Here is a 22560-nt window from a genome sequence, read left to right on the forward strand (position 1 = left end):
ATTTACTTTTTTCACTGATAAATAGCTTTGATGAAGCTTTTATTTAACTTTACTAAAACTTTAGTCATTATTTACTTTGCTAATAAAATATACATTTTTAAACTGCTGTTCTCTCACACATTCCACACACGTGTGTGCCTATCAGTGTTCAAAAAAACTTCTTAAGCAGTCTAAATAATATTTTCCTATATTTAAACACTGATATGGAAAAAGTATAAAGCATTAGAGAAGAAGAATATATTTAAAACTAGAAAATAAATTTAAGCTTTATGGATAGAATTACTTATTATTGGTCTTGCAGTATATGAAATCATTACGAGGATAATAACTATCCATTGCTTTCTAACTTCAAACGGTCTAAACAAAAGAAAATTGATATACAAATCAATAATAGAATTTGGTTATTTATTAGAGACAAATAATTGGAGTAAAACTATAGTCATGGTACCAAATCTATAATTTACCTTTCATAATTATACAAGATTGTGGCATGTATTTCTGTATGCAGAGTTTTACTGCTTTTGCCTCACTACACCTCCTATATTTAACTTCTTTACTTTTGATTTTATTCTTTTATTGTACAAATTTCAGCAAGGTAACTTACCTCCTCTGCAGAAGGAGGGGACAGTAGTAAGCTTAAAGTGCAGTAAACAAAATTAAAATCCTACAAAACAACTTCATCACCTCCTTACTAAATTAAAGTTTAAAATTATTTGCAGTAAAAAAAGGGCCCCTAATTCTCATAATAAACTCTCAAGTCACCAATAATAGGATACGTGCTTTGAGTCACTTTTTCCAACAATGGTAAAAATATTTAAGCACTTCGATTTATAGTCTCTTCCTCTTGTTGACCAACTTTTATTAAAGGTAACTAGAAAAGTCATGTGATAGTTCCAGTGGCCATGGACAGAAAGGGATAGAGAAGGAAGGGACTAAATTCTTGACCATGACCCTACTACCTTTGTACTAAACAGATAAACTACTAATATCTCAAGTAGGAGAAATAAGGAAGCTAGATTTTCCTCATTATTTTCTTTTTTCATGTTTTTAGAAAATTGGAATTAGCACTTAACTTCTAGGAAGTTAATCAGCCTGATAAACTAAACAAAGATTTGAAAGTGCCAGTCAGAATCAGCCTATCCTTGCCTTACCTGCCATTACAGAGTAGCCATCGAGCAAGAGAATAGTGAGGTATAATCTTCTGCATGACACTGGCCATCACCATGGTAACAACCAGCTGTATACCTATCACACCCTGTGTAAAGAAACAAACAAACAAGTTTAACAATGAACGAATTTAGATTTGAGGACATTGCTGAAAAGCTTTCTATACATTTTGAAAATTATACTTTAAGGAAGATGGATTTACTCCCAAAATACATATTATTCTGCCATTTAGGTATTCAAGACCACGTATGTTTAAACTTAAAATACGTGATCTCCTCTCATAATCCTCTACAAGTTAAAGTAGCATACACATTCAAAATCTATTCCCAACAAACGTTCTCCAATACTTAAGTGTACCAAAATGAAGTGAAAAATGGTGATTGTTTTTTCCATCCTTCTCCAAAGTTACTCTGTTAACACACTTAAAACACTAGCTTGGCTAGGTGTAAAAGCAGTATGCGTTTTTTTAAATTCTAGGGTGGTAGTGAATGACTAAAGAGCATTAACTATAGTAAGTGTGATGGCAGAACTGGCCTGAAAGTCACTAGAAAAAAAATTTTAATTCATGCTGTCATCACCAACCTCCAGTTGGGTAGGCCTTCAACAAGGTCCAAAAATGCCCATAGTTTGCTCTAATCAATCCCTCTCTTGTTCTCCGTAATACCTAATTCAAACCTTCTCCCATCTCCTCACACCTCCAACTTCCCTCAAACTTTTTTTTAAAATTCTTTTTATTGAAGTATAGTTGATTTACAATCAAAGCAAAGTGATTCAGTTGTACATACATACATATATACACACATATATATTCTTTTTCATATTCTTTTCCATTACAGGTTATTTCAAGATACTGAATATAGTTCCCTGTGCTATACAATAGGACCTTGTTATTTACCTATTTTATATATAGTAATTTGTATCTGCTAATCCCTAACTCCTAATTTATCCCCCCCCCCAAACTTCTAACTCTCTACTCAGTAGAGAACATCTTCCAGTTCAGAGAGAAAAAACAACAGCATCAAATGAGAACGCTCACTTGCCACCGACAAGCTCACAATCACATCTGCACCCTTCTTCTTCCACACCCTCTAGAAGTAACAGAGCATCTTCAGTATAAAGCAAATCCCTCTATCTATGCTTCAGAGCAAATCCTCTCATTGATTTTCAGGAACCTTAACCAATGAATAGCTTCCCTCCTGTATCTTCCTTAATCTGTTCTCTATTTAAATCCTTCCTATCAGCATTTTAACATCTTTCTAAAAAATACCAATAATTTTCTCTTATTCCACAGCCCTCCCCTTCTTAAAATATGTAGCCACTTTGCAAAAGACTTGTTTTCACTCTTTCTATGTTCTCATATGCCCACACAGTTCCCATCTGACTTCTGCTTCGGCCCATTCCATTAAAACACCTACAACCACAATCACTTCATCTTGACAAATTATACTTCCTTATCTTAAATCTTAGCAGAAACCCAACAAGGTCTACCAAACCCCTTGCTTTACTCCCACCTAGATGACCATTTCTTTATACTCCTCTTTGTTGGCTCTTCCTCTATCTAAGCAGTCCAAAAATAAAGTTGAATTCCTACCTCAATGCCAAACAAGTACATTAAAAAAATGTTTAAATGTTTTTTAAAAAGTAGTATAGTTTATCTAGTTTAAGAGCATGGACTCTGGACCCAAACTGCCTGGGACAGAATCTGCCATCTACTAGCTGCATGCCTTCTGGACAGGTTATTCAAACATTCAGTACCTCTATTTCCTCTTTTATAAAATGAAGCTAATAATTCAACCTACTTACTAATCAAGCTGTGGTTAGTAATTGTGCCTGTTACAGAGTAAGCAGTCAATATGAATTAGTACTATTTGTTGTTATTGTCATTATCACTACTATTATGGGATAACTTTGTTTTTAATTTCAAGAATAGAAGGGACTTTGCAAAAAATAACCAATGTTACTTCTATAAAAAATAAATTTAAAAAACAAAATAAATGGAATCATACCATAAAAAATGACATGTCTCCTAACTGATAAAAGAACACCAAAAATTTTTGAAAAAATCAGGTTTCATCAACTGTAACAAACTGTTCAATCGGTTGTACACCACTGTAACAAATGCACTATCATGATGTGGGATGTCAATAGTGGGGGAGGTTGTGCACATGCCAGGACAGGGGATACGGAACCCTCTATACCTTCTGATCAGTTCTGCTATGAACCTAAAACTGCTCCAACAATATGAGATTTTAAGAAAAATCAAATCAAATTTATTCACAGAGAAACAATATAAACAACGTCAAAAGACTAACTGGGAAAAGGTATATGTAACTCACATCACAAAGGGATAATTCACTTGTTAGATACTATATAGAGTTCTTATAAATCAATTAGTAAAAGAACAAATGCCTAATTTAAAAAGAGGAACAAAAATGTACTTACTGTTCTTTAAAAAAGTAAAATGGTTCTTAAACAGGACTGTTTTTAAAATGCCTTTGAAACCTGCCTCAACTCTGGTTTCACTGTGGATATTTTAATGCCTCAAATTCTACCAGTTGGGTTAAGATTCAGACCACTTTTATATTCACCTAACATCAAAGGTTACATTTTTACCTTTTTTCTTTCACATTTCCTATCACTTGAATTTACTATCCTATTTTCTATGTAGATTGTGACAGAAGTTCTGCAATCTCCATACAATGAATGCCGCTACAAAGAACTCTTTCAGGCAGAACAAGGGCAAGAAATATATTAGCAAGTAGGTCAGAAGGTTAGTCTATTTGAGATTATAGACTTAAAAGCAAAATATAATTTTTTTAGCCAGGGAAAGTTTTGTGGACAAAGTTAACCTCAATCTAGCCTTGAAAGAAATGTGATAGTATCACAGTATCTTCAAGGTCATCTAGTACAATCTCTCATAAACATACATAACAATTTATTAACGTGTAAGCTCCTTAATAGCAGAAATCATATCTTAGTCACACCTAATAAATGTTACAGGTATTAAATAGCATTTCAGAAAGACTGATCTGGAAGATATATATATGATGGACTGTGATGAACTGGGAAAAAGAGGCATCTTGCCAAACTCTCTCCTCTTACTCCAAATCACTAAGCATAAACTGCTGATAAACCCACTACTGAAGAATGTAAACCATGTGAAGGCAAAAACAAACAAAAATCAGCAAATTGGAATGACTAGAATTAAGAATAGCAACTAAGCTTCTGCAATGATCCAGATCAGAAATGATGACGCTTTAAATTACTGTGGTTCTATCTGGTACAAAGAAGAAAACTGCATTCTAAGGATATTGTTGAAGAATTCAGAGACTGATGGTATATTGAGGCAAAGGAGGAACTAAAGAGATCAACCCCAAGAAAGGCAAACGTCATTCTCAATGTTGTAGTTAATGTTTGACTAAAAAACATTCAATGGAAAAGTGTAACTTCACTCCATTCATTTACCTTACTATGCCATTTCCATCTTTTAAAATGCAGTTGAAAATACTTTCTCAAAACCTCATCTATATACTGGGTTAAATATATTATATAATAGAAGTTTTCTTCCAACTTTCTAATAGAAGTCAATAAATCTTTCTGAGAATGAATCAGCTGTTAGGTGACTATATATGTGGTACTGAAAGAAAATATGTTGCTTTTTTCCCAATACAAGAATCTACCGAATATTTTGGAGAAGTAATTTTTAAATTATATGGAATATGTCCCCAAAGTTATTCCTTTTCATACATATTTAGAAAAGAGTCCTCGGAATATATTTTCAAAATGGCAACCATTTTATAGAATTATATGTTATCAATTTAATATATTATTAATACTAAACTTAGATAGACTTTTGAGACATTACTATACAATTGACAATTACAGTGTTCATGCCAGGGATTAACATATTAAAATATAAAGTACTCAATTCATTAACTAAGAGACACAATCATTTGAAATTTAAAAATAAACCATTTAAATAACCTGCCTTCACTGACCAACTTAAATGTCTATGTCTAAGTTTATACACAACAGAATTTTTGAAATGTTTAAAAACCAAATTTCCTGAATATTTTTCATTATTTTTAATTAAAAGATAATGCTTAAGTAAATTTAAGCATAAACCAACATAAATTTCACAAGAAAAAACTATTAAACTGGGTAGATATGCACTGAACCGATAAAGTCCATCATGGCTGAACTCTCAAACACACAACCACATGGGTCATTGACCCAAGTGGCCTTAATGGTTTTATTAGGGCCTCAAAACAATAACTTGACCAAAGAGATGGTTTGTTTGGATTCATTGCCCCTAGGCCCCAATTCTCTTGATAACTGGAACTGGGGAAAGTCAATTATGAAACAGCTCATAAGCACCCAAGAAGGGTGAAACACTGGGGTAACTTAGGTTTCAACCTTTCCACATCTATTAACCTGAGGTCATGAAGAGCAAGAAAAAGTTATTTGCCTTTAGTCTACAGAAGAATGATCATTTCAATGTTTGTTAGTAATCGTTTCTGGGTAGGTTAAAAAAATTCTTACCAAGGAAAATTAAACAATTCTCCAAGAAATAAAATATATCAAACAGCAGTATTTTACCTTGCTTGACAATACTGACAATAAAACTCCCCAAACTTAAAAACAAACATGTTGTAATTTTTTTTTAAGATTTTTTTAGATGTGGACCATTTTTAAACTCTTTATTGAATTTGTTACAATATTGCTTCTGTTTTATATTTTGGTTTTTTGGCAGCGACGCATGTGGGATCTTAGCTCCCAGACCAGGGATCAAACACAGAAGTCCCAGCAATTTTAAAATTCAAACTTGGAACAATATTATGTCAACCTCAGCGGAGTTGACATTTTGTTTTGTTTCATTAAACTAGCTCTGCTGCTGACAACAGACTGAAACAAAGTATATATTGTTTAGCATCAGAAGGCAAATCAGCATACATACTTGGGAATCACACCACCCAAACGGTTTTAATTATCACCCCCCTTGAATAAGTAAGAAGGGAAAAAAAAGAGGCTGTTACCCAATGACGTTGCTATTTTCGGTTTCTTAACTTTTTACATATTTTAGTGATAGCTAGACATGTTGAAAAAGACTTCTTAGATATGCTCAAATGATTTATACTACAAAAGAAAGGGTGAATTTTGTTATTTCAATCTAGATTCACATAAAACTTAGAATTCACACACTGAGCATTTAAGCAAACCATCTCTGAACAATTTACAAATGAAGAAATCAGGGTCCAAACAGCAAAGACGACAGAACTACTCAGTCACAGACTTATCCAGAACCCAGACCCCTAATTTCCAATTGAATGCACTATGTCGTTTCAGTGCATTCAATGAACATTTATCAAGTAACAAACTACAGGCACTGAACCACCTGCACACAATAGGGAGAAACAGCACAGTCCCTGCCATCAATGAGCAACCAGTCCACTAACAGAGTAAATGGACCCTTACAATACAAAGTTATGAGAGGATAGGCAGAGGATTCTATGAGAACACAGCAAGAGAGAAGAGAGAGAGAGAGTACTAAGGGCAAAAAGCTATGAAAGGGGATTATGGAAAGTAAAGCATGAGTCAAGACTCGGTGGAATCAGCTTGATGAACCATCAGTGATATCTCCTTCACATAGGATGACAGAAGTCCAAAACCAGATACTAAAGGGCAAAACTTACAGGTTTAGAATTTAGCCTGAAAACAATAAGGAAACCCATGAAAAGTAATATGACCAGATCAGTATTAAAGAAAAGTTGCTCTGGATACGATGTAAAGACTGGATGAGGGATAACCCAGCAGCACTAAGACAACTGCCCAGGTATGAAAGGAGGAACTGCACTAAAGGTAGTAGCAGTACTGCAGGAAGGAGAGGTGCAGCCTCTCTTATGTTGGTGATAAGAACTATATAGAATCACTATATATAATAGTGACAAATGAGTTAGGGTCTTGGCCAAACAATGTTAAAAATCTATAAATTCAAATTATGTCACTACAGAAATTATTTATTTATATCTATAAATGAGAAAAGCAAACAAAAATTTAATTAACAAATATAGGCTGTCTGCCTAACTTACATCCAATATCTTACTGGCTATTATTAGAAACTTGGCAAAGGACTTCTGTGTTTCACTGACTATTATAACCCAAATACTCAGAGCAATGACATTTAGAATAATTCAAGGTACATAGTAGGGTTGAAAGAATGAATGACACTACTACAAAACAATCTGTCTTAACAGAACTTAAAATCCAAGATTATCATATTAGGTAACAACAAATATTATTAAGACAATGTTGGAGCACAAAACTGCATAGTACTATGAACAACAGTTACAGAAATTTAAAAAATTGAATACAAAAGTTTCATAGAGTGGATGAGTAAACTGAAATCAAGGAAGGGACTTCCAGGCTAAATGACAAATGTGAACAGAGTAACCATGGGACAGCAAAAAGCGTAACTCAACCAAGGCAGACTTTAATATATGACAAAGAATTGTGAGAAATCAGATGAAGACAGAATTTCAGATTAAGAGTCTTTAAAACCAAGAGGAGGCGTCGAGCTGAGGTGTCTATAAAGATCACCTTGGAAGGCTTTTTAAACAGTCAGGAGTAGGAGAATAAAATAATGCAAGTAACATATAAGGAAAATTAGACACAGCAATATATTGAGCAATTACAGAGAAAACCTAAGACTAAGGTAGAAACAGTTGAAACTAGGAAGGAAAGAACAAAACTAAAACTTGGTCAGTAGAAAACCAATCAGACTTTGAGTGTGACTGACCATGACGGAAAACAACTATAGAATAAAACAGGAATGTCTCAAAGGTTATTTCAGGATGTTTTAGTTTCAGTGACCGGCAGAATCCTAAAGCCACTGACAGAAAAGTTGTAGGCTGAAGGAAACTCAAGGAAGTGGACTAACAACCCTACCACAGGCCTCCCACCTTGGCTGTATCCTCAGCCATTCAGAACACACACAGAACATGTTTCTCTGGTACAACCAATTCTACAACAGACAGACTGGCAACAATCAGATTTGTAAGAGTTCTAACAACTAATATACAGTGAAACATAAGCTATCAAGTGAATCAGATGCTCCAGTTCACTAAGTGCTCCACTCCATTACTGTCTTAATGATACACTGGAAGTCAAATTATAAACAGGCTGCTTGGTACGTAGTGACTCAGAGCAAAAGGCATCATTGAGGGATATTTCATTCACGTAGCGATGAAGTCTGAAGAAATACACAAAACAGCCCTCTAGAGTATAAAATACTCCAACACTAAATAGTTCTGGATAAGTATGTCCAATTCTGGCTATTTAAACTGTTTTTCTAGACTTTCAAATGACAAAACTATTTTCCAATCCTATTTCTTTAGACGAAAACCTATCTAAAATTTTCTCTATCTTTTGACATGTAAATACCATTGATTTGGCTACAATCTAGTCTACCTTAGGTCTTGCAAACAATCCACATCTAAGTTCAAGGTGAGAGGACAACTTATTTCTTCCATCACGTGTTGATTTTATCAAACTCTTAAAATGTTAACCACCCCTCATGCCACCTACAAATAATATGTGATAAGTGGTATGGTAGAGGTCAGTGCCCAGTGTTATGGGAGCATTCCAGGAAAGGGAGTGATTAAATCTACATTAGAGAACTGGGAAAGACTTGTTCACAGAGGTGACATCTAAACCAATGTCACAAGGTTAAAGTAGTATCCCATTGTCAGACAGGAAAGGAATACAAGTTTAGACAGATACACCTATTTGTACCAAGAATGTAAATGGCATGAGCTGAAATAATGAGCAGCTCCACACAGCTAGATTTTGGTATGGGCTCCCCAAAATGGACTTTTCTGCAGGTACTTAGAAATAAGTCCAGGATCCTAAGCCTGGAAGTAAATAAACCAAATATATTTTGGAAGGATAACTCTGTCACTACAGTGGAAAAATAAAGTGGAGGGGGGGTAAAAGTAATTGGAAGCAAAGAGCTAGATTAGATATCTGCTGAAATAGTCCAAACAACACCATAAAAGCCTAAACTAAAACAGCTTCAAAAACAAGAGCAAAATTAAGAACATTTTTTCGAGGGAAAAAAAAGGAATTAGGCATGAGGTTAATAATTATCTCTGCAAGAAAAGTATCAATAGGTAAAGATTAAACTTAAGTGATTATGTAAAGATAAAATGAGAATAATGGCCATAATTATTCCTTGGAAAAATTAAGCAGTAAGAGGAAAATCTGACAGTTACTAGAAAGGTTCACATATAAAAACATACATTTGTAAGGGGGAAAATATACATACTTAAGGCAAAAGGGAAGGAACCAATATAAGGGGGCTGCTAAATATTCTAAAAAGGAGTTAACTGTGGGTATTGCTTATGAATCAGAAATAGATGAGACCAAAGGCCTAAGTTGAAAGTAAAACTTTATGAGACCTTGTTCTATTGAACAGAAGCACAAAAGGTATACAGACGTATTAAATTGAAAAACTGAGGTCTTCAAAGGTTACATAACTTGGCTGGGGTGGGATAAGGAAAAACTAGGTCAAGATTTTTGATGTCCTGATTTCCACTGGATACAGTCATTTTGGAAAACTCATTACATATCATTTCAAAGTCCTCAGATCATTCCCTAAAAACCATGACGGGGTGGGGGGTTGATCTGTAAAACAAAAGAGGGGAGGGGCAGCAAGTCATGAGAATTTTGACATAAAAGTTAACGGAAGAATTGAATGAATAATTGCCAAGCAACTACAAGCCTGCATGACTCAGTAGCTCACGTACAACATCAGAGAAATGAAAGATGTGGAGTTAAAGGTTAAATCTGCAGAATAATTAAGTAGCTGGTCAAAAGAGCCAAAGAAATGACCAAAGTGGACAAAGTTTGAGAGATCTTGAAAAATAACCACATCAAGGTCAAGATCTTGGCAATGTGACTGAGAGGATGTCCAGAAACTTAAGAAAGGTCTGATGAACTTATACATGTAGATGACTGACAAACCCAAGTTTCATTTTTAAAAACAATTACTTCCAATAAGTTCTTTAATAGAATTGAGGGCTATCTAAATTTCACCCAGAAGAGAAATTCTTCCACATAATGCCAAAGCGGATAAAAGCATAAAATAATCATGAATAGGCAGGGAGAATTCCTCCCCACAGACCATCCCTAGAATCCCAGGGTTGATTATACAGGCTATCATGGCCTTTATCTGATTTTATATCATAGCTCCAGCCCTTACAGACACAGTAAACAGACCTGAAAATAAGGAGGCCTTTGCTAAACAAATGAAATGAAAATAAAAGGTTTTGGTAGAAAAGCAGTTAAAGAATATGAATAAAGTCACCTATTGATATTTAAGACTTATTGATTGAATCATATGAAATCAGATATTTGTTTTGACCTACAAAACAGCAATTTCATATAGTTCAAATTGTTACTACCAATAGAATTATATACACATAATATATAGAAGGTAAAATGACAGAAAGGGAATTGGAAAACACAATTATCAACAACTATGATTTGAACTCAAACGACATGGGTTTTCAAATTTAAATGTTTACAGAATTAGTCCGGTTTGCCAACAGCAATGTTTTGCACCACAAAATTTAATTTCTTTAGAGTAAAAAGTACAAGCAGAAATTTTTATTGTTTCCAAATTCAGAATAAGAAATTTAATGTACTTTAAAACTAAGGTCCAAAACCACAAACCTTCAATAAAATGCCTTGGTTCACCCTAAATATCTTAATTAGACCTACAACATAGAATGCATGAATTTGACATAACTATATTCAGTAATAGCAGCTCCAGATTTTCTGCTGAAGATGATGATAGAAAGCCGTTTTTCAGAATTTGATTAAACTTAGAAAAAAACTTAAGGTATTTTTCTTATGATATAAATTGATAAGGCAAAGTGGAAGACCAACAACAAATAGAGTGCAAGGATCAAGATGCTTTTCCCAAGGATATGGGACATTATAATTAAATATAATTTATAAACCATTTTATTAATTTCAACACCATATGTGTTGAAATTAATAGTTGTTTATTTTATTTTTTAATAAATTTATTTTATTTATTTATTTTGGGCTGCGTTGGGTCTTCACTGCTGCACGCGGCTTTCTCTAGTTGCAGTGAGCGGGGGCTACTCTTCATTGCGACATGCAGGCTTTTCATTGCGGTGGCTTCTCTTGTTGCAGATCACGGGCTCTAGGTGCGCGGGCTTCAGTACTTGTGGCACGTGGGCTCAGTAGTTGTGGCTCGCGGGCTTAGTTGCTCCGCGGCATGTGGGATCTTCCCGGACCAGGATGCAAACCTGTGGCCCCTGCATTGGCAGGCAGATTCTTAGCCACTGCGCCACCAGGGAAGTCCCTAGTTGTTTATTTTAAAAGATAATTTTCCAGTTGTAGTAGGTTGAATAAATTATGCAATATCTCATGTAAAGCAATACCATACAGTCATTAAAATGTTGATGAAAACTTAAATCTTTTTAAAGATGTTAACAAGCTACTTTATCTCTAAGCAAAACAGGCATAAATGTTTTATTATAATACTGATAAGTAACAAACAAAAGGTTTAATGTAAGACATCCCTAAATTCTGCCATTCTTCCTTAACTGTAAGAGTATTTTCTGACAATATAAAAATTTTCCCTACAGATCTATACTCAAAAAAGCTAATAGTCAAAACTAATAAATTTATATTTGACATTTACAAATCATCTCGTTTGTTCTAACCAATTCCTCCTCATTCCTCAACATTCATTTCCTCTATAAAACCTTCCTGGCTACTAAAAAACATATGCATAACTCCAAAACAGACTTTATCATGCTGAACTGTAATTTAAGGGTCTCTCCCCCACTAGAACTGTACTTAACTCATTTCTTCAGCCCCAACTCCATTCCCGGGAAAGTGCCTTGCAAGGCAGGCTTTCATTACAAGTCGAATATTTACTTTTTAGATGAAATAAAAGGATAAAGCATAAATTTGCTCACTGTTCTTCACTATATTCAGTTTCCTATACATGCCAAACACTGGACTTTATTCACAATAAAGAAGAAAATTATCCACTTTAAGACTGAAAGACAATATATCATGCACTCTGCATACCTCAGAGTTAAGAGTTGTAGCTATTTTGGAGGTGGGATAGGGAGGGTGGGAGGGAGGGAGAAGCAAGAGGAAAGAGATATGGGGATATATGTATATGTGTAGCTGAATCACTTTGTTATAAAGCAGAAACTAACACACCATTGTAAAGCAATTATATTCCAATAAAGATGTTAAAAAAACCCGCAAAGAGTTGTAGCTATTTTTACAAGATAATCCTCTCAATTTAATGCAGTAAATATTGCAAATACTTTCAAATTTTGGTAAGTGTGCTAATAAAGCTTTATTAAACAATTCAAAAATAAAAATTTCAGCTTATCTCTAAATTTTAAGCCAAATACAAAAGCCAAGAAAACTTAATGTGCACCCCTAATATTAACTGTTAGAAAAATGCATTCACTGTTAATATTTTAATATGTTGAATAATTAAACACTAGAATCAAGGTAGTTCTGTCACTGACTAGCATTAGTACAGCAACCAGACAAGCCCTCTCTAGGACGCATTCCTTATCTACAAAATGACAGGAGTTGGCAAATGATCTCCAAAATCTTAAAAAAGCTTACTGATGATGACTGCAATACTTTAATTAAATAAACAATAGATTGTTGGCATTCACATATTTACCATTTCTAAGCCACCATCAAAGCCTGTGATATGTGGTTATTGCTAATGGGAATGAATAATTATCACTTCCTCATAAGAATTAAATGAGCTAATATTTATAGGAGACCTGCATAGAAATCAGAGCTCCAAGTTAATGTAAAGGAGTACACCTAGCTCACTGCCCAGCATTCTTACCTCAAATAGTGGTTTGCAGGAATTTCTCTTAGGAGATTTGTGAACGCCAGAGGTTCTACAGTCCTTTTTTTTTTTTTTTTTAACTTAGCTACTTGGCCAATTCTCTCTTATTAAATGATTCATTTTCTTTATGATCTGAAAAAATTTTTAGTGACTATCAAGAGAAAGAACTATGATGACCATAACTACTTCTGACAGTAATGATTGAGAAACTCTCTATTAAAGTCAAGAATAAGTACTCAATAAATGTTAGTTTAAATCAAATTAAAAATAGTTTTAAAGAACTAATGTCTCAGTTAAAGTTACTACTTACAATACAATGAATTTTACCGAAGCTTTCTTATCTGTCCCTCCTGACTGGAATATATATTTCGTTGACAATTCTAATTGCAGTTATCCAGATTCTTTTCAAATTCCTTTTTGGCTTAAAAACTGGACTAGGAAAAGATCAGTATAATCAACATGAAACATCTGACCTATCCAAACAACTAAACTGTCTAGGAATAAATGATACAGTAAGGCTTCATTGTCTTAACGTTAATTAAGACAATAGGGAACAGAGCGGGAAGTCAGTAAGCATAAACTTAAACAGAAGTAAAATTCTACTAATGAATTAGCTACTAATAAAAGCAAAACTTTTGAGGAAAAAAAGCCATGGCTTCTCTTTTGAGCAAGACTGTATCCAGAAATAAATGATTCTAGTCATGGAACACTTAAATGCATATGCCCATAAACCATAAAGAACTGGAACTATTTTCTAATCAATTATTTATACTCACCATAAAAATAGCCAAAATCTTCAGAAATGATACAAATACTTAATAAACACTCAAGTTAATGAAGTTTTAGTCGAGTAGAACCCTCCAGTATGACTTTTTCTTTCAGAAAAAGAAAGCAGGAAATTATGGCACTGCTTTTTCTAAGTGGATCATTGCACGTAGGCAAACAGTGGAAATCAACAGGTAGAAGATAACAAAAATCAGCTAAGCACTGTGTAAAGGGCAGACATTAAAACTATATATAAAAAACAAGCAATTCAAGATTACTGTTTCAAAAGGCTTTTATTACTTATCACAAAGATAAAAGTATCAAGTTTATTTAAAAAAAGAAAAATGGCCATAGCCTTAGCAGTGCCTTATCTGTGACATTAACTGATGGCAGTCTACTATCATATATTTATAATATAGAGCTTGTTAAAGTTCCTACTTCCTAAGTAATTTCTACTGTTGGAGAAAAGTCTCCCTTTCTCTAACCAATGCCCCTTAGTATTTCCATCTCATCTCTTCTTCACAATCCAAACCTCTCTACTTCAAGAATTTATTGCAAAGATTCATCATTATCATCTAGCACTTCTATTTTTTTTCCCTAAAGGATCTTTATAATAAATATCTAGCTAGCTAGATAGATAATTAGTTCATGGTCTGTCAGAAGTTACATGGGGAGATAACTTTTACAAATTCTTCTAGCAGTAAAAACCTTTACTAGAGTGTGCTGAATGTCTGGGAGGGAAGGCAGGATACTCTACAAGACCACATTCTTCTTTGCAACTCAGGGAGGGAACAAAGTTCTAGTTGCAAGCAATAGGTAATCCAAGTGAAAAGAAAAGGAGCAAGCCAATCCTGAGAGCCCTCAGGAAAAGAAATGGGCTGTGAGACAGGCTTGGAACAAATGTGACACACTACATGCTTACGCTGATAAGAAATTCCAATTCACCACAGGTCCTCATCCCCAGTTCTCTAATTGCTCCACACTTCAACAGTGTTACTAGTTCAACCCCAGGCCTAAGGGAAATTAATGCTTTGGCGTGAAGGAGTGCCAGTTAAGGTAAAAGGAATATGACAGAATCCTTATTGTGACTTACTGCAGCAGTGTCAGATGTATTTAGCATCTGAGTTAGAAATGCCAATCATTAGCGCTACACATGACAGTAATAATTAATTTCTCTAATACCATGAGATGTGATACTAGGTAGTAACTAAGTTGGGAAGGATTTTCTAGAAATATAATCACTAATTATAATAGTACTTCTATAGGAAAATGTTTTTGAAATTCAATCCTTTCATAAGTTAAAACTTATCAAAGATAAACAATAAGATTGGCACAACAGTACAGTGGCCAAACAGCCTGATTTAGAAGTCAAATTCCACCACCACTAGATGTGATTTTGGATGAATTACTCTAATGTCGCTGTGCCTCCATTTACACATCTGTAAAACAGGTTAAAAAAAAAGAGGTAAAATACGGAGATTAAAAAAAAAATAGTAGGAAGTTAAAAAAAAAACAACCCAAGACTGAATAACTTTATAAGTATTTAGTTAAGTTAATATAAGCAGAGGAGATAAATATTAACTTTAAATAAATGCAGCTATTATTGTTATTGAGGAAAAGTAACACTCAATTTCTTATCTACCTGACATACTTCCACTTACCCTTAAAGACCTAGTCCTTTGTGAAATCCTTCTTAAACTCCATACAAATTGAATATTCCCTCTTTTGTTCCCTCAATGTACATTCAACTAAAAGTACATCAATAATATTCACAAAATTACACATTCAAAATCACAGAACCTTGAAACAAACTATGGAGGTCATCTAGTTTTGGTTCAAGCAGACTTTCAATGCCATATATTTATTGAATTCTTCCCAAAGTCATTTTTAAAGATACGCATGTTTGAGCAGTTGGTTTTTGTAACATCTTACAATTTTTAAAAAATAAATAAAACACTATAATCAGATATTAAAATCCTGAGCTTCAACATCAAAGTATCAAAAGGTGAAATTATTTCAGGTTTTTCTAAATCTTTGTTTATGGTCAAAACACAAAAGATATTTAATTTACCTTAACAGAAGAATTACTAAGTCTGTTTAATGTAATTAAAGATACAATGTAAAATCAGAATATTTTGAATGAATAAGTTATATTCTCCCAAGATCTGTAATAACTTAAAAGACTAAAAATATGTGGCATAAAAAATGTAATCTATTCAGTAAAATATAATATCATCTACTAATATACGATTTTAAAAAACACATTTCTATTATTTTTCTGTTCACTGCATGGAAAGATGATAATACATGGCTTTACTGAAAGATTCCCACTATAGTTAAAGAAACTATGAGCTTTGTGCCTGACACTATAACAGTTTTTTAGGGTGCAGTTCATAAACACATATTCAAAGATACCAGGTATATAGGCTGAATACATATATGAACTCAAATCTATTTCAATGTCACCTCCTCATTGTGGCTTTCCCTGAATGCCCTATCTAAAATAACCACCCCAATCATTTCCTTAACTCTGTTCTATCTTTCCTTATTGTATTTACCACGACTAAAAAATATTATGTCCCATTTGATTACTGTCAGACTCTCTCAATAAAACATAGGTCCATAAAGACAGGAATGTCTCTCTTTTATAAACAGTTATATTTCTGTTGCCAAGAAGAGTACATGACATACAGATACTGCTTAACAGACAATGAATGAATGATTGAACAAATACTTTGGAAGTAAGAGCATGATTTTTAAGTGTTTGGTGAAACAAAAGACATAATCATTTCAGTTAAAAACAAGAGAATGTTCATCTCACCAGGACTTTAAAAAAAAATTTTTTTTCTGTAACTCAAGGGTAGGTGGTACAGAAAAAGTAGGAGGGCAGTGTACAAAACGGGTTGATTTCTTCAAAGTTCCTTTGGGGCAAGTTGGTGTTCATTCTTGACTTAGTAACATGGGAAAACCATGGCACAATAGTAAGAAAATAATAAATTCTCTTTTAAAAAAAGAACATTTTAGAATACGTTCTGATTTTCTAAAATCAACTATATTTGCTTTAAGCTTCTATCCCAGAGCAAACAAACGAATTAATTATCTAAAAAGTGGACAGAGCTCAAAGTATAAACCAGTCTTAAGAATCAACCTTGAATCAACCAAATGCTAACCAAGAGAACAGTCTCTACGATTATTTGAACTAAGCCCCTTTTGGAAAGAATTAGTAAAGAACTGGAGGAAAAGTCAGAGAACTGAGCAGAGGCCCAAATCTCTGCCACTATGTGGCAAAGTGATGAAACCTGACCAGAATCCATCCTTCAAACTGCACATTCTGGGCCATAAAACATTTAACAAATTAAAAGGATAGAAAACATACATTGTCTGCCCTCAGATCACAATGGGATTAAACTAGAAATCAGTAACAGAAAATAATTGGAATATCCCAAAATACATGGAGACTAAACAACATGTTTCTAAATAACACAGGGGTCAGAGAGGAAATCTCAAGAGAAATTAAAAACATTAATTTCTATGAACTAAATGAAAATGAAAACAACTAATCAAATTTTATGGAATACAGCAAAAGCAGTGATTAGAGGGAAATTTGCAGCATTGAGTGCATATATTAGAAGAGATCTTAAATCAATCACCTAAGGATCCACCTTACAAAACAAGAAAAAGAGAAAATTAAACCAAAGTAAGCAAAAGCAAAGAAATAATGTGAATTATTTTCAGTGAAATTGAAAAGAGGAAACCAACAGAGAAAAGTCAATAAAACCAAAAGCTGGTTCTTCGAAAAGATCAATAAAATCAATAAGCCTCTAGACAAGCCAAGAAAAAAAGAGAGGACACAAATTACTAATATCAGAAATGACAGAGGGGATATCACTACAGATCCATGGACATTAAAAGGATAATAAAGAAGCACTATGAACAAGTTTATGCCCACAAATTTTATAACCTGGATGAAATTAACCAATTTCTGAAAAATACAATTTGCCAAAACTGACACAAGAAATAGACAATCTGAATAGGCCTATATCTACTAAAGAAATTGAGCCAATAATTAATAACCTTCCAAAACAAAAAGCACCAGGCCCAGTAGGGTGCACTGGTGAATTCTACCAAACATTTAAGGAAAAAATTATACCAAGTCTCTACAATCTCTTTCAGAGGACAGAAGCAGAGGGAATACTTCCTAACTCATTCTATGAGGACAGCATTACCCTACTACCAAAACCAGGCAAAGGCATTACAAGAAAAACAAAAACTACAGACCAGTATCTGTCATAAACATAGATGCAAAAAGCCTAAACAAAATACCAGCAAATCAAATTCAACAGTGTATAAGAAGAATTATACACCACAACAAAGCGGAATTTATTCCAGATATTTGAGGCTAGTTCAACACTCAAAAATCAATTAAAGTAATCCACCACATCAACAAACCACACGTCTGATTATCACTCAGCACAAAAACCTCAATATCTCCATCAAAGTTTCTAATGTCTGCATTAGAGTTCCTTCAAAGTGCTTTAAGGACCACGAGTTTCAGACTTAACTGTAAAACTCATTAAAAATTAAATTCTGAGACTCCACCCCCCAATAATGGAGACGAGATAAGCATTTTTATCAAGCATCACAGGTGAATCCTATGTGAACTTAAGTTGAGAACTAGTGTTCTAATACACTTTTCAAAACTCAGTTGAAGTCACCTATTACATGACTCCCCCCCATTAGAATTAATTTCTTTTCTCTGTACTATTCTTTGAACACATTACATGTATTTCTCTTATAACTTATACCACATTATCTCTTCCCAACAGCCCTCCCCATACCCCAAAAAGAAAACTTTCTCATTAACTCTGACTAAGGCAGAGGTTCACAACCAACACACCAGAGCACAATCCCACAGTAAAAGTTACTAGAGGATGTTACATAGATAAAATAAGCCATGCGATTCCTGCAATTCCAGGAGTCAGTTCTAATCTACTTTTCTCCCACAAATCAGCCTAAATGGTGTAAAGATCTATTTGATTAAAGTTGGTCTATAATTTTCAAAAAGTATAATAAAATAGCTTTATTCCTTTAGTAAATTTTCTGTGGACTATCCATTCTCACAACATGAAAGCAAAACAATTAAGAGTGAATACTCAGTATTTTTGGTCTAGATCATGAATTTATATCGACTAAAACAAAATAAAATCAAGGTGTAAAATAAAAAAGCCTTTGCTTTCCATTCCATGGTTGTATTTAAAACAGTAGTAAAATACTTGACCAAACATATTGACAAAGATTTCAAGTATTACCAACCTGATATATTAAAAAATGGAAAGGTGAATGATTTAAAAAAAAAAAATCAAACTTGATGATGGGGGGACAGGACAGTGGAAATCAGACTAAATTTTACTTAATCAGAAACTTACTGAAAATTCTGAAAAAAGTCCTGGGTGAAGTCACAAAATCATAAATATTAGAGTTAAAAGGTGCTTTAATTCCTATCAAGTTCCACTTCTCTTATCTAGAAGGAAATTGGAATTCTTATCTATGTTGAGTGATTTTGCCAAATTCATATAATAATGGGCAGAATCTGGGTTTTCTGACTTCTGTGCCCTTTTCATTATATCATTAGGACCAAGCAGTGCCCAAGACCTCAATTCAACTAAGCTGAATCCTAAACAAATTCAACCCTTGTTCACTTCATATAATAGCTAAACCCTCAGGGCTTCCCTGGTGGCGCAGTGGTTACAAATCTGCCTGCCAATGCAGGAGACACGGGTTTGAGCCCTGGTCCGGGAAGATTCCACATGCCGCGGAGCAACTAAGCCCGTGCGCCACAACTACTGAGCCTGCGCTCTAGAGCCCGTGAGCCACAACTACTGAGCCCACGTGCCACAACTGCTGAAGCCCACATGCCTAGAGCCTGTGCTCCACAGCAGGAGTGGCCACTGCAATGAGAAGCCCGCGCAGCGCAACGAAGAGTAGCCCCCGCTCGCTGCAACTAGAAAAAGCCCGCGCGCAACAACGAAGACCCAACGCAGCCAAAAATAAATAAATTTTTTAAAAAAATAGCTAAACCCTTTCCTTTGAAGGATTCCAGGCAATGACCACACTTGCATATACAGACATTATCAATTTCATAGTTGGGGAAGGTAAAGCTGCAAGCTTAGTAATTAACTCAGAACTATAAGCAATAACAAAATGGAGAGTAAACTATCTGGCTCTTGGTGACATTCTCCAGGTGACATTCTCTTAAGTGGCATTTTGATAAACATCAGGAGTTTACCTTAGCTTAAAACAAAACTCCCTTTTTTTGAGCTGGCAGGGGGAGAGGGGTTCTACTTCTATTACTACAGAATACTGACAACAAGTTCATTCAGCTTCTTTGTGACAATTATAAATTTAAAGTTTTTAATTACACCCTATCTTCAACTTTTCAGACCAAGATATCGAAAACTGAGTTGAAGTTTAAGAACTGGAGATTTGGGTTATAGTCCAGACTGTGCCAAACTATCGCGACTTTAGGTAAATCACTGCCTATTTCTAGACGTCAGATCCTTCCCTCTATAAAATTGGGGTTGCGGGGGAGGGAGGAAGGTGGTTACGCTAGTTATTATCTTTGGTTCCTTCCAGTTCTACTGTTCCTTATCTTTGTCTAATTTCACTGATACAAAAGGAGGAAAAAAAAACTGTTAATGATTACAAATTGTACTATTCACTGAGGTTTAAAGAAACACACACACACACACACACACACACACACACACACACACACACACACACACACACCAGTGCCTGAAAGAGTCAGAGGTTAGCTGGTAAAGAGCACCAGGAACAACATTATTTTGAAATTCTTCTGTTTCAGTCAGTTAAGTTTCTATAAATCATTCAAAAGTCAATCATCATACACAGCAGCTGAACAATGTCAACATTTGATCCTGAAAAAATATGGCAAACTCCAAATTCCAAGACAGAATGTCTTCCAGATGAGGATTTGAAATCTTTTATATAGTCAAGTAACTGACAATTTTGAACATTGCCAAACCCCTGTGATATTGGGAAACAGCAAAGGTTAAGAAATCCTCCCATTGCCACCCTTCCGTGATCTGGAAATGGCTTACTGCAAAGAACCAACAGTCCCCAAAGGACTTATGTGAGCAAGACTCAGGAATTACCCACCCACCTTGTTTACCTGTAACAAGGGCAGACATAGCGCCTGCAAATTCCCATTCTTTGCTTCAAAACTGACTAGTTGAACTGCTTGTCCCCATAGAGCAACTGGAACAAAATACTACCCAAATTCCACGATCTCTTCCCCTAGGTTCCTGAACTTTGGCCCACCCTCAGTCTGAAACAGGATACAACCCCCCAACAGTTTTTCCTCCGAACAGGTTTGCGTGGGGGTAAAACTTTCTCTGATTTACAGTCCAATCGTACTACCCCTTCATCTCACTTCCCCACACCCAGTTCTTTCTAGCCTTGTTTCCTCCTGCCCATAAAAGAGAAGCTCTTTTGCCTAACCTTTGAGACTCTTGAAGATCTTATGGTCAGGGCACTCTCCCTCCTCCAATAGTTCCCTCGCCCACGCTCTTACTATTCCTTTCGAATATGGACCCTGCTTATTAAGTCCAGGTTTTTTATTTGACACCTTTTCCAATTCCACAAGGGCTGAGTTTGAAAGATAAACTGACTTTGCCGTTCCTTTACTTTGCCCTTTCTTTAAGTGACAGGTGTTAATCCTTTACAAGAAGGGAATGTACTGTGTCCACCTGGAAAGGCTATAGGCATTTCTAAGATCTGAACTTCTTGGCCACTGCCCTACAGCTGAGAGTAAAGGGAGGAGATCATCAACCAGGCAAGGTCAACTCTGGGACCACCTGGCCCACGGCCATACACAGTAAATGGGCCATGAACATTCTGACTACCTATTCCGTACTCCTAAACAGATCTCGCGGTTGGGCAGGACAGATGCTGCTTCCTCTGGAGCCCCAGCGCCCCGGGGCAGGTGGTAGGTCCTATCCTACCGCTCACCCCATTGCTCCCGCCCGCTCCATCCTCAGCTGGGCACCCGACCGGCTCCCTTCACAGCACTGACCTCCCGGCCCCTTCCTCCCGACTGTTGTTATTCCAGCCCTCACAGGAGGACTCACCATGGCGCCAAGGACAGGTCGTGGACCAGACGCCCAGGAGTCGCCAGGGCCGTCCAGGACCTCCCCTCACCACTCTACAGCCGGGATCCACTCGACACGGCGAGGGAGAAGATCTTCCGGCTCTGCCGGAAGTTCAGCCTGAGCGGGACAGGAAGTCCCTCCCCTCTGCTGAACGCCGGCGACCCCACGCCACGCAGAGGTGAGGCTACGCAGGACGTCCTTCATTGCCACTTCCGTGGGCGCTAGGTTAGAGGCTGGGGGAGGTGCTGACCTTGAGAGCGCACTCGGGAGGCGCAGGCGCAGCACAGGTAGGTAGGTGGGCGGTGCGCCGCTGTTGCGCCTGCGAGGATTCAGAGGTAGGTTGGGTGGTGTTGGCAAGAGCGCACCCTCTCTCTACAAGGTAATAGAGATAAAGGTTGGTGAATGAGGTGGGAGCGGACTCCAGATCCAGCGGACTTCTTGCGGGAGAAAACCACAGTTAAGCCCCGCTCTTGCTGAGACAACACTGAAATTGCCTCAGCTCAGCCACGCCCTTTCTCTTTTTACCTT

General features: G+C 35.7%; 1 protein-coding gene across 4 annotated transcripts in view; it reads right to left on the reverse strand.

Moving 5' to 3' along the window:
- The window catches only part of TMEM161B (transmembrane protein 161B), a 69841-nt gene extending 47709 nt beyond the window's left edge, over positions 1–22132 (reverse strand). The window contains exons 1-2 of one of the 4 annotated variants that reach the window (XM_007122102.4): positions 22012–22132; positions 1152–1255 (exon numbers count right to left, since the gene is read on the reverse strand). In XM_007122102.4, the coding sequence (XP_007122164.1) occupies positions 1152–1255; positions 22012–22014 (107 nt within the window). In that variant the 5' untranslated portion in view covers positions 22015–22132. Of the gene's footprint in view, positions 1–1151; positions 1256–21956 lie in introns of those variants that run through there. The other 3 variants (XM_024120646.3, XM_024120687.3, XM_024120676.3) reach the window with 3 other exon arrangements.
- Positions 22133–22560: the final 428 nt, after the last annotated feature.

This window comes from Physeter macrocephalus, chromosome 8 (genome assembly GCF_002837175.3).
Source record: "Physeter macrocephalus isolate SW-GA chromosome 8, ASM283717v5, whole genome shotgun sequence".
In the NCBI taxonomy this organism is placed as follows: domain Eukaryota; kingdom Metazoa; phylum Chordata; class Mammalia; order Artiodactyla; family Physeteridae; genus Physeter; species Physeter macrocephalus.